Source organism: Narcine bancroftii, chromosome 2 (genome assembly GCF_036971445.1).
Source record: "Narcine bancroftii isolate sNarBan1 chromosome 2, sNarBan1.hap1, whole genome shotgun sequence".
Lineage (NCBI taxonomy): Eukaryota > Metazoa > Chordata > Chondrichthyes > Torpediniformes > Narcinidae > Narcine > Narcine bancroftii.
The window spans coordinates 83,136,593-83,150,158 of record NC_091470.1 but is presented as its reverse complement, the minus strand read 5'-3'; the positions used below and the strand labels follow the sequence as shown (position 1 = coordinate 83,150,158).

General features: G+C 44.4%; 1 protein-coding gene across 1 annotated transcript in view; it reads right to left on the bottom strand.

The window, feature by feature from the left end:
- Positions 1-13,566, bottom strand: part of LOC138752890 (zinc finger protein DPF3-like) — an 88,286-nt gene that overhangs the window by 51,547 nt on the left and 23,173 nt on the right. Inside the window, exon 5 of the mRNA XM_069915501.1 lies at positions 3,476-3,603. Coding sequence (XP_069771602.1) covers positions 3,476-3,603 — 128 coding nt within the window. The remainder of the gene's footprint in view (positions 1-3,475; positions 3,604-13,566) is intronic.

Here is a 13,566-nt window from a genome sequence, read left to right as displayed (position 1 = left end):
AGCATGTCTGGTGTGTGATGGAGTTAAAAAAGAAAGGCTGCAAATGCTGTGATTGTAGTTTAATACACAAAAGTCCTGGCAAAACTCAGCAGATCCCTTAGCTTTCTTAATGGCAAAGATACATAACCATTGTTTCAGGCCTGAGGTCTTCGTCAAGGGGTGGCACGGTTGGCGAAGTGGTTAACGCAACATTGTTACAGCATCAGCGGTCAGGACTGGGTTTTAAATCCCACACTGTTTGTAAGGCGTTGGTACGTTCTCCCGTGTCTACATGGATTTTACCTGGGACCACTGTTCAAAAAATGCACTTGTGTGTAGGTTAACTGGGTGTAAATTGGGCGGCACGGACTTGTGGGCCGAAATGGCCTGTTACTGTGCTGCATGTCTAAGTTTTTTATAAATTAAAAATGTTAAAGATATGAGCAAAAAGCAGGCAGACACCTGAATAAAGTGGTGGGGGAGAGAGAGGGGGAGGAACACAGGCTCGTAGGCAAGAGGATAAAGTGGATACTGATGGGAGGGCAGAAGATTGAAGAAAAGGTGATAGAGGGAGGGGATGAATCTCCGAATGGAGAGGGAAGAAGATGGGAAACTGGAGGGAAGGAGACAGAGGGATAGGGATGGGATGGGTGTGATGGGGTCTTTTAGTGTGTTAACTGCCTTTTCAAGGCAGCAAGAGCCTGAGAAGGATGGGAATTTTATGTGATGTTCTGAGCTGTATTCACTGAATTCTGTAGCCTTTTGCGATGCATCACATCACACTGTGATGCCTCCAGTACAGAACACATGCTTTCAATGACCCACCAATAGAAGTTGCTGATGGACACGCCGAACTTCCTGAGTCTTCTAAGAAAGTAGATTTCAACCTCTCTGAATTAGGGAGGAAGTTTACTACTGGGGCTTCATTGTAGTAAAACAAGAAAATAAACCATGTAAATAGCATAATTGAGTGCATTTATTTGTCGCAGGCCAGGAGGGCCTGTTTCCATGCTGTAAATCTAAATTAAATTAAAATGAAAATATCTGCAGAATGAATAGGGTGGAATTTAATCCAATCCTCGTAAAGACGTAAAGAGGTTCGAGGTGGGGGGTGTGGGGGGGGTGGGCGGGGAGTGGTGATGTCAGGCAAGAGAGACAACTGGAGAAATTCAGGAAACAATGAGCAGCAGTGACCAAAATGATCCAGAGATAGACTGAAGGAGCCACCACAGTAAGTGAACTGGGTGTTCAGAGAAGGTGCTGGGGGTACAGATGGTGGTTTCTTGTGGAGTCCCAGGCCACCACGTGTGTCACCCTGGACTAGGGCACTGCCACATTCTCATCGCTGACTTGCTTAAAATATAGTGTTGTTGCTAGTCAAATACAAAATCTCTGAGTTGGGGGGGGGGGATGGGGAACAAAGAATATAGAACAGTAGAGCACAGGACAAGCCTACACTGTCTACACTGACCATCTGCCTGCACATGGGTCATACACCTCCAGCTCTGCCTGTTCATGTCTCTGTATAAAAGGCTATAAAATGTTGCCTTCAATCTGCTTCCATAAACTCCCTTGCAGCATGCCCAGACACCTACCACCTGCTAGCACTGTCACACTGAGCTCTGGCGTAGCTCAGGGCTGTGAGCTCAGCCCACTCCTGTTCATACTATTAACCCATGCTGCAAGGCCAGATCCAGCTCCAACAATCAGATGACACGACAGTAGTCGGCCTCATCAGCAACAATGATGAGTGGCTCTACAGAAAAGAGGTTGTAAATCTCGTGAGAATAACAACAGGAGTCCCAACGAGGACAAGACATAAGAGGACCAGGGAAGACCCCCCTCTACTATATCATACTAGCTCGGTAGTGGAGAGAGTAGAGAGTCTCAGAGTCTACCGAAGAAGTGACCTTTCCTGGGCACATATCTCCTTACTTGTCAGGAAGGTGCAACAGTGACTGCACTTCCTGAGAAGGCCAAAATGGGCAGGGCTACCGGCCATCATACAGTGTGATATGGTTGCTAAAGAGCATTGGATCGGAGGTCAATCCACAGGACCATAAGAGCGGCAGGGATGATCACTTGGTCTCCCTCCCCTCCATCTATGCTGTCTGAAGATGGCTCTCAAAAACATTGAGGACCCCTATCAAAGCACGTATTGCATCTTCCAGCTACTCCTGTCAGGAAAAAGAAACAGGAGTATCAGAACCAGAACCACCAAGCTGAGAATCTGCTTCTTCCCACTGGCAGTGAGTCTGCTGAACAAGTGATGAACTGCTCATACAAACCCTGCAAGACTCCACTATTAATTTAACAATATTAATTTATTTTTATACAAGTATATGAATCGTTTGTCTGTATGTATGTTCTGTCTAAACGTGGCCTGCATGTTTTCTCACCAAAGACCAGAGAACACTGCTTCATCCAGTTGTACTTACACAATCAGATGATAATAAACTTGAACTTGAGTATCTGACATTTCCACCTTTGGAAAAAGACTCTGACTGAATAACCTATCCATGCCTTTCATAATGAAAGGTACAGTGAGTGCAGTTAGTGTAATGCTATTACAGAGCCACGGTCTCGGGCTCTGTCTGTAAGGAGTTTGTACGCTCTCCCCGTGACCATGTAGGTTTTCTCTGGGTACTCTGGCTTCCTCCCACCCTCCAATTACAGCCAATAAACCTCCCAACTCAGCTTTAGAAGTGTGAGTAAACCAGAACACTCGGGGGACGGGGAGAAAGGGCAAACTCCTAACAGACAGCAGTGGATTCGATTCATTGGTGCTATGATGGTGTTGAACTAACCACTGCATTAACAGTGCCACCCTATAAAGACATTTTTGTTGGTAATTGTTATTTAAGACTGCGAAACAGTGAAAATACTCAGTAGTTCAGGGAGCATCTGTGGAGAGATAAACAAGAGTCTTTGGTTCAATTCAATGGCCTCCATCAGAATGGTTGAGAAGAGATCATTGATGTGAACTTTTATTTTAAATTTTTATTTTAGATTTAGACCTGCAGCAGAGTTACAGGCCATTTCGGCCCACAAGTCCGTGCCACCCACTTTATACCCAATTAACCTATATCCCTGGTACGTTTCAAACAGTGGGAGGAAACTGGAGCCCCCGGGGAAAACGCACAAAGACATGGGGAGAACGTACAAACTCCTTACAGACAGTGTAGGATTTGAACCCAGTCTCGATCACTGGTGCTGCAAATGCATTGCGCTGACCGCTAGGCTAACCGTACTGCCTCAAATTTCTCTTCAGGTGCTGTTCTATCTGCTGGCCATCTCCACTATTCTCTCTTTATGTTTCATGCTTCTAATCTCAGCAGCTTTTTAAGCTTTTCAACGGATGTCCATGACAAATGGCTGTGTTCAAAGGTCCACCCAGATAATAATAACCCATATCACGATTAACATGCAACACTTAGTGGAGTAGATCGAAGGGTGCAACAGGTAACGATTCTCTTTTAGAGATGCAATAACTGACCTGAATTTCATTGAGCGTTTCATCTTCTTTGGAATCATTCCTATTCTCTAACGCCTCCCCACGCAGCAGGGCTTCCAATGTAGTTCCTTCAGAAGACAGGCCGTCTCTTTTCAAAGCAATCTCTCCCTCTGACAATGGAAAATAAACACACTCCTATCAGGAATTATCCCAGGGATGAGAGGGTTAATGTATGAGGAGTGTTTGATAGCTTTGGGCCAGTGCTCGCTCGGGTTTAGAAGGATGAGAGGGGGATCTCATCCCAACCCATCAGATATTGAAAGGGCTAGACAGAGTTGATGTGGAGATATTTTCACTAGTGGAAGAGTCTAGAACCAGAATAAAAGTATATCTCATTAGAATAGACAGTTAAATTTCACTTTAAAAAAAATAGACACACGGGATGGTAACAGACCCTTTCGGCCCAGGAGCCCATGTCCCAATCGTGAATCCTATCCTCGGCCCGCTCTTCCGAGCTCTAACGTCCCAACCGTGAACCCTTGCCTCGGCTTCCCGCCCATCTGAGGTACTGATGCTCTGAACACGGACTTACCACCCAGTTCCAGCCATCCGAGGTCCTGGCGCCTTGAACAACGCAGGTACTTACCACAGTCAAAAGTATATCCTACATAAAAGTCAACCCTCCAAATTTTGACAAAAAAACATGACTATTACACGAGTACTTACGGTGCCCCTGTCCCGTGGCTGAGAAACAGGACAAAACTGGAGCTGATTCTGCAACTTGGGTAGTGAGAAGACTGTAGCCTCCTTTATACTTGCATCCCACTAAATCCCATTGTCCCAGGATAGGAATGAGGTTTTTGCTGTTCATACTTGACCGCTCCTAACTGGCGCACTAGACGCTTTCACACTTGCAAGGATCCATCTCCAAGGTTAGGACTGTTCTACCTTCTATCAGTGACATCATGACACATTGAGCAATGGTGAACTTGTCCTAAATCCTGATCAATATATTATGATCTTATATTTGAACAAAATTAATCATGCCTAATTATAACATAATTAAGGTTTATGTTCAGCACAGTATGAGCCCTTCAGCCCCTGTTGCTGTTGTGTCAAATTATATAAACCTTTATAAGGGACTGTGGGAAAGTGCAAGCAATTAATAGCAATAGCAGACAATTTTTAAACAGGATGGGAAAGTTGGTAGCACAATAGTGCACAATTCATACAGCGTGGGTAAGTTGGTAGCATTTCCGTAGGAAAAAGCGATGGCGGACCTGCCCTCCCAGAATGGCGTGCAGCAGAGGAAGGGCTGCATGCACGGAACACTAATGGAGGGGTTTCTCTGCCGCACAGCATTCTGGGAAGTCAGGTCCACCATCACTTTTTCCCATGGTCTTTATAAATTGTGCGCTATAGCGCTACCAGTTTTCACATGCTGTTAAAAAATTGTCTGCTATTGCTATTTATTTCCCCCCCTCCTCTCTCTCTCTCTCTCTCTCTCTCTCTCTCTTTCCCAATGTGCAAAGTTTATACTTTCATTTTAATCTTTTCTTCCTCTATGTTCCTGAACTCACGCAAAAACTTGGGTCATTTCTTTCCCAGAATGCAATTGCTAATTCAACACTTGCCTGATTGCAACACCGGCATTTGTAGATGCTGGGGATTGTATTAGGGATCAAGACAGTCAATCTCCGGCGTGAGATAACGTCATTTCACGCTGGCATTGAGAAGATTTTCCTTTCACATTAGACCCTTTTTAGGCCAATTGGCCGTTAATTCCTGGGACTACTTGCAAGTGTGAAAGGAGCTTTGTCTTGTGGTGCACTGCAGTGTGCAGTAAGGAAACTATGTCTTGCAGTGCACTGCAGTGGGGAATGGACAGTGAGGAGACTACGTCTCACTGTGCATTGCAGGGGGGAGTAAGGAGATTGTGTTTCATGGTGCACTGCAGAGGCTGCAAGCATTCACCATCTTTGTCAACAATGGGGAAGACAACCCAAGAATCATATATCCAATGCTGCAGATGATAATAAAGCTGGCTGGCAGTATATGGAACTCTCAGAGATATCTCCTTGAGAAATAGACATGAGAGTTAAGTTGGTGAGAAAGAGGCATGCAGAATATATTGTTAAAAATGGTAAGATTGAAAGAGATCTTGGTGCCCTTGTCACAAATCAGCATGCAGATAGAATCAGATTCAGAATTTATTGTCATGAACAATTCACGAAATACATTGATTTGTGGTAGCACCACAGTGCAAACATTCATAGAAGCCACCAAACAAAATTAAATTAAAATAGTGTATGAAAAGTCAAAGTAAGGCAGTGTCCTTGGTTCATTGATCATTCAGGAGTCCGATAGCAGTGGGGAAGAAGCTGTCCTTGTGCCGCTGAGTGCTCACCTTTAGGCACCTGTACCTTTTCCCCAATGATAGCAGAGTGAAGAGGGCATGGCCTGGGTGGTGGAGCTCCTTGAAGATAGAGTCTGCTTTCTTAAGACACCACCTCTTGCACCACTTCTATGGAGTGGTCTGCTGCCTTAATGTTGCAGGTCAAGTTAACAACCCTCTGGAGATTTTTCTTGTCCTGAGAGTTGGCGCTTCCATACCAGGCAGTGATGCAACCAGCCAGAATACTCTCCACAGTACACATGTTAAAAGTTTTCGAGAGTCTTCAGTGACATACTGAGTCTCCTCAAACATCTCAAAGTATAGTTGCTGGCGAACCTTCTTCATCTTTACTCAGAGAGTGGTAGCCGTGTGGAATGAGCTTCCGGGAGAAATAGTGGCGGCGGAGTCAATTGTATTATTTAAGAAAAGGTTGGACAGGTATATGGATGAGAAGAAGATGGAGGGTTATGGGCATTGTGCAGGGAGGTGGGACTAGAGACTAGAGAGGGGTACTGGGATTTAGTGGGATGCAAGTATAAAGGAGGCTACAGTCTTCTCACTACCCAAGTTGCAGAATCAGCTCCAGTTTTGTCCTGTTTCTCAGCCACGGGACAGGGGCGCCGTAAGTACTCGTGTAATAGACATGTTTTTTTGTCAAAATTTGGAGGGTTGACTTTTATGTAGGATATACTTTTGACTGTGGTAAGTACCTGCGTAATTCTGTGGGACTAGAGAGGGGTGTTTGGGTCGGCGCAGACTAGAAGGGCCTAATGGCCTGTTTCCGTGCTGTAATTGTTATATGTTATATATATATATGTTAAAAAATCATTACATCAACGTGGAGGCTCCAAAACAGATACTTGCAGATGGTGACACCCAGGAATTTGAAGTTCTTGTCCCTCTCCACTACTGAGCCTTTGATGAGGAATGGGTCGTGTTCCCCTGACTTCCTCCTGAAGTCCACAATCATTTCCTTGGTTTTGCTGACATTGAGTGCAAGGTTGCCATTATACCATTCAACGAGCTGATCTATCTCCCTCCTGTATGCTTCCTCATTGCCATTTGTGATTTTGCTGACAACTGTGGTGACATCGGCATTAGAATTATCCCTGGCCACACAGTCATGGGTGTATAACGAGTAGCGCAGTGGGCTAAGCACGCATCCTTGAGGTTTGCCTATGTTGATAGTCAGTAAGGAGGAGATGATTCCAATTTGTACTGACTGTGGTGTTCTGAAGAGAAAGTCAAGGATCCAGTTGCAGAGCGGGGTGCAGAGGCCCAGGGTTTGGAACTTCTTGATCAGCTCTGAGAGAATAATAGTGTTGAAGGCTAAGCTGTAGTTGATGAGTTGCTGTTTTCGAGGTGATCTAGAGCTGAGTGGAGAACCAGCAATATTGCGTCTGCTGTGGCACAATTGTGACAATAGGCAAATTGCAGTGGGTCCAGACGTTTGCTTAGGTACATATTAATTCTGGCCATGACCAGACTCTCAAAGCATTTCATCGCAGTAGATGTGAGTACTACTGGGCAACAGTTTTTGAGGCAGCTCATTCTGATCTTCTTGGGCTCCATCCGGGATGATTGATGCCCTTTTGAAGCTGGTGGGAACCATCAGGGATTGACACATTGCAAGGGTTCACCCTTTTGAATGATGCTCTATTGGCCTCAGAGACAGATGTCACAGGGTCCGCAGCCTTTGCAGGGATTCCAGTAAGCACATTTGGGTTCTCCTTCTCAAAGCTGATTCTGATTCTGATGTTTATTCAAAGAATTAGAGGCAGTAATCCTCTTAAGTATCTCAGGCCCCATTTGAAAACCAGTGGCTTCGAAGATGACTGAGAAGTGATCTTATCGAAACAGGAACAGATCACTTAGCCCTGCATTCTGTAACCCATATTCTTTTGTCCACATTCTCATTCTGCAGTTAAAATCAACAGGTAGGAAACAGCTGGCTTCCCCATCAAGTCCAGAGGCAGGGAAGGATGCTTGCTGTCACCTGCCCTGTTCAGGTGCTGCATGGAGCCCTTTGCTGAATCCGTCAGGAAGGATGAGGACATAAAAGAGGTGACATCACCATGCAGTGGAGACACTCAGGTCAAGGTCTCCCTGTACATGGATGATAATATCATCTTCTGTTTGGACACACAATCGGTCCATAGACTGATCAGCATCTGCGGCTAGATTGAGTTAGCAACCGACACCGTGTTAAATCAAAGAAGACTGAGGTAATGCTCTTCAGTAACTGGTCTGACCAGTCCACCATTCCCTTCACAGTTAGATCTGAGTACCTGAAGGTGCTGGGGATCTGATATGGAGGGGCCAAGGCATGCAACGAAAATTGGAGTGGATCATGAAGTTCCACCAAAAATTCCCTCTCAATAACAGAGAAGAACTTGGTCATCAGGTGCAAGATGCTCTCAGTACTACTGTATATGGCACAGGTATGGCCCATCCCCCACACCTCTGCCCTGGTGGTCACCAGAGCAGCCCTCCAGTTCATAAGGGGATATAAAATGGAAAGGGTTTGAAGGGTTACCCTGTACATCTCCGCAGACCATGGGGGAAAGGGAAAACCTAACATGGCCATGGGGGAAAGGTTGAACCTAACATGGCCCTCATCCTGATGACCGCCTTTGTGTCCGGCTGCATCAGGCTGTGCGTGCCACAAAGGTGTGAGAGCACCATGTGCCGCTAAGTGCTGAGGTTCTACCTATGGTTTTGAGAAGGATGGGCCTGGGCCTGATGCTGCATAGTGTTCAGACCACCTATCCTTTGTGGAAAGGTTTTTCTGGACAAATACCTTGACTACAAGCCCATCAGGCAGTAGACAGCACAGAATGTCCTGCAGACACTGAGAGATGAGTACAATGGATTCTGTGGGGAGGTTCCCTGAGCAGACTATCCAGGTCATCTGGTGGAATGCCTCATCGCCAAGATTCACTAACAAGCTCCAGGACATGGCCTGGCTTGCAGTGAGAGGAGCCTTCCCAGTCAGGTTCTTCCTGAATGACAGAAATATCTCCCACTATGCACATTGTCCCCTCTTTGCATACTATGACTTTGCCAAGAGTATGTGGATCAATCCCAACAGCAGTGTGACAGAGGAGTTTCTGATTTACAGGTTGCTCCCAGAGACGCACACAGAGTCAGGCATCCAGAGCTGCTAGAAGATCATTAAAAGATGGCCTTTGGTCTGCCCGAAACCTGTTGGCCTTCCCAGCATACTGAGACATCCGTGAGGGGATGCTGCCAACTGGCACATTCCAGGGTGTGGAGTTACCTGCTGAGCGACACACTGAGGCTTGGAGTAGGCAATGTGGGGGCACTATGGGGAAGGGCTACATTCAAGAGTCCTTCTGTTACTGGGCATTGATGGGCTAAGACTGTGAGGAAGTAGTGACAAAGTGCAGCCATGGTGATATCCAAGACGAATGTAACAATGTACAGTGATGGAAATGTATGGATATGACATTAAGGAATTTTTACATTTTAGAGGCCCCTCCAGCCCATGAGCCTGTGCCCCCAAATATACCAATTAGCTTATAATCCCTATATGTGTTGGAGGTGGTAGGAATCTGGAGTACCCAGAGGAATTCCGCGCAGACACAGGGAGAACATACAAACTTCTTACAGGCAGAGCCAGATTTGAAAATGGGTTGCTGATACTGTAATAGCATTGTGCAAACTGCTATGCTAACCGAGAACTTCATGAATAATTTATTGTGAATAAAGTTTGTTTTTGAAGGAAAAACTGCTCCCATTCACTCTTTGTCAGATAATATTGTTTATACCTTGTCCCCAGTGTACAAGAGACTTCGTCCTGCCCCAACTCCCTCTCCCTGCATCTTAACCTGCTTCCTTTGCCTTTTTAAGTCCAAACCAAGTGTCTACAACCTGGAACATTAACTCTGTTTCTCTTCCCACCGATGCTGTTTGACCTGCTGAGTGTTTCCAGCATTCGAAACAAGAGCTTGATGAGGGAGATGCAGAGATGATGATTCCCCTGTCTAGCTGTCTTGGCGTGTCTAGAGCGGGGTTCAGTGCCAATTTAATGAGTTAATCCTTAAGAACAGAGGTGAGAAGATGTTGATGAATCTTCAACATTCTCTACCACGAATCCTCATTTCTTGAACTTACCTAATAGATTTCAGGATCATAAAAGCATGAAAGCTGTGGGCCTCATGCAAGAAAGAGACACCAAGCCAAACAATGAACCAGAGTTTTACAGAGGGAAGAGACAAAATGACCTTCTAGTTCTTCCTCACTTCCAGATCCATGTTTAAATACCTGATCCCCCTCGGTCCCTTCCTCTCCTCATCCGTTTGACTTCTTGCACCACACCATCAGAAGGCAGCCATTCCTCCCAAGAGATGGCTTCTGGCTCAACAAAATGGCTCTACGACTTAGGTCACATTTACCAATGACAAAGTGGATGAACCATTAGGGGCTCCAAAGACCATCTACTTTGAGTGTATGCAGGACACTTAGACATTCGGGAAATATTTTGGAGTATTGTGGCTGTCCTGGTCACTTGGCTATAGGTTGGAAGGCATTACACTGGAAAGAGTGCAGAACTGATTCACAAGGACGTTGCAAGGAACTTTGGTTGGGGGGGGTGGGGAAAGGAGGACTTAAATTACAAGGACAGGCAGGATAGAACAGAACTGTGCTGACTTATATAAACCTAATCAATTATCTAAACCTTCCTGACCTCACCCCCATAACCCTCTATTTTTCTTGCACTCCTGTGCCTATCCAAGAATCTTTTCAATAGGGACTATTGTACCAGCCCACCACCATCCTTTGCAATGTATTCCAGACACCCAATGCTCTCCGAGTAAAAAAAAATACTTATTCCTGACTTCTCCCCTAAACTTTTCTCCCCTCACCTTATGCAGATGCCCTCTGGTATTTGCCACTGTTGCCCAGGGAAAAGTGTTGGCTGTCCACCCTACCTATGCCTCTCACAATACTGAATAACAAAGATATTGCTTCCTGAACACTTTTGGGTATATTTTATACATTTTGGGCTACTGATCACGAAAATCGCCTTAAAATGTTCCTTTCACGTACTGTTTTTTTGATATAATCTATTTTTGTGATTTCCTATCATATTTTAAGTTTATTAGTACATTACCCACAAAGCAAGCTGTTTTGGTCAGTCCAAGTATGGCTGGGTATGCACTCAGTGCAGGTGCTATGCAAGTATTGTCTTAGGCCTGGGGATGCTTCATCAGGACAGATGCAGTCAGGCTATAAAAGCAGAAATACAGATGCTGCACATTACATTGATATAGATTGAGCGAATGTTGATGCACATGTTCTTCAGGCAATAACATAGAGAGTGTGCCTAACAATCACAATTATTGTCTCAGGAAGATACAATACTACAGAAATGTCTCGTCAATGTCACAACAGCTGCAATACATTCTATTACATTTGTGGCAAGTATACGCTTAAGGCTCAAAGATGCCTATGAGCTCTACTTCCGTTGTAAAATTGGTGACCAAGACAAATCCTGGGCTCCTTACATTTGTTGTGCAACATGTGTAGTCAACCTGAGAGCTGTGATTAAACATGCTTAATTTAAATAAAGTTAATGTTTCTCCAACTTCCTACATGATACAGCAGATCTGAAATTATCTGTGTTTTGCTTGAAATCGTCTATCGTAATCTCCAATTTGTTTTCAGAAGGCAAACCTTTTGAAAAAAATTGTTGTCCAGTGTAATCTTATAGACCTCTCACCCTTCTTCACTACAAAGAGAAAACCCTAGCTCCGTCAACCTTGCCTCAAAAAACTTGTTCTCCAATCTAGGCAACATTCTGGTAAGTTTCCTCTGCACCCTCTCCATAGCTTCCAGATCTTTCCTGTAATGAGGTGACCAGAACTTAACACAATATTCCAAGTGGGGTCTAACCAGAGTTTTGCAGAGCTGCAAAATTACATCATGGTCCTTGAACTCAATCCCCCGACTAATGAAGGCCAGCACACCATACACCTTCTTAACCACTCTATCAACATAATGCAATGGGTTTTTTCCCCCTCGTGAATAGGAGGCATAGGGGTGAACTTGTAGAGGTTTATAAAATCATGAGGGGCATGAAGAAAGTGAATGCTTATTCCTATTCCCGGGGGAGGGGAGTCTAAAATTAAAGGGCATAGATTTATGGTGAGAAGGGAAAGATTTAAAGGAGATCCTAAAGGAAACATTTCCACAGAGAGTGGTGGGTATGTGGAACAAGCTGCCAGAGGAAATGGTAGAAGCAGGGTCAAATACATAATTTAAAAGGCATTTCGACGGATAGTTGAATAGGAAGGAGTTAGAGGGATATGAGCCAAACAAAGGTAACTCGATGGGCATGGATGAATTGGACTAATGGGTCCATTCTAAAACTCTACGATAAAAAAAAAACCATACTGCGGATAGAAAATTTCTCAGGGCAGTGTGCAGGAGTCCAGAGGAAGCAACAGTAGTCTCGGCTTCATGCTTCACCAAGTCTACATGCACTCTTTTTCTATCTGCTGCTCTCCCCTTTCTAAAGGAAGGTAGGACATGAAATCTGCTGCTGGAACAGAATACTCATTAAACATTTCTGTTGCACTGCATTGTTACTCAGAGCATCACATGAACGTGCTGGAGAACCTCAGAGGTCACGCCACATCCGTAGGAAGCAAAAGGCAGTTGGCATGTGGAGCCCGAGGCTTTTGTCGGGAATGTGGAAAAACAGGCAGATGCCCAAATAAAAAGGTGGGACGAGAGTGGAGGAGGAGAGGAGAGAAGGAGTGGGGGAGGAGTACAGGCTTTAATATAAAAATTAAACAATAAAATTATATATTGAAATATAAATTGTAAGAAAAAAAAGCAATCCCATTAATTCAAAGCCCTGACCACTATACAAGGTTGGGAGAAAAAAACTAACATGGGTATCAAGTGACAACAACCTGGAAATAGACAGCACAGTGTCGAAAGGTGTAGCAACCCTAATACTTTAGATTATGGTAATAGGCCAAAAAGAGGGCCTTGTGTCTTTAGGAAATTAGTATTCGAACCTTGAATGACATATCTAATTTTTTCTAAACTTAAAAAGATGTAATATCATTTAACCATTGTGTGTGTGGGTGGGTGGAGTATTATCTTTCCATTTCATCAAAATTGCATGTCCGGCCATCAAAGAAGTAAAAGATAAAATTATATTTTGGGTTGGAGTCAGTAAAACGTCATCATCTTGAAATGATCCGAATAGAGCAATTAAAGGGCAAGGTTCCAATTTAACCTTAAGTATCACCAATAATGTTTGAAAAATATCTTTCTAAAATTTTTCTAAACTAGGGCAAGTCCAAAACATGTGGATCAATGAAGCCACAGCAATTTTATATCAGAGTAAAAACAAGATAAATTTAATGAGGTAGCACAGGCTAACACACAAGAAATAGGTAATAGGTGGATGCAGGTGGGATACTTCATTTGGACGCTTTTGCGTACTAAACTAGGCTCTAGCATCTGCAGATTTTCTTGTTTGGCTACGTTACTGAGGGCTCTGCACAAGCCTGCACTGTCCCAGAGTCATTGGAACTGATGTTGTCAAGTGTGGTGGCCATTGCCAGCTTCACTGGCTCTGATGATGGGGCTGTCCATCATCGTCCACATCCCACAGTAGAACCAATCCCTTTGGTGATTGATCCTGCTGTGGTGCACAGGTTCCTCAACATGATCTGTGAGTCAAAACTCTCACTCC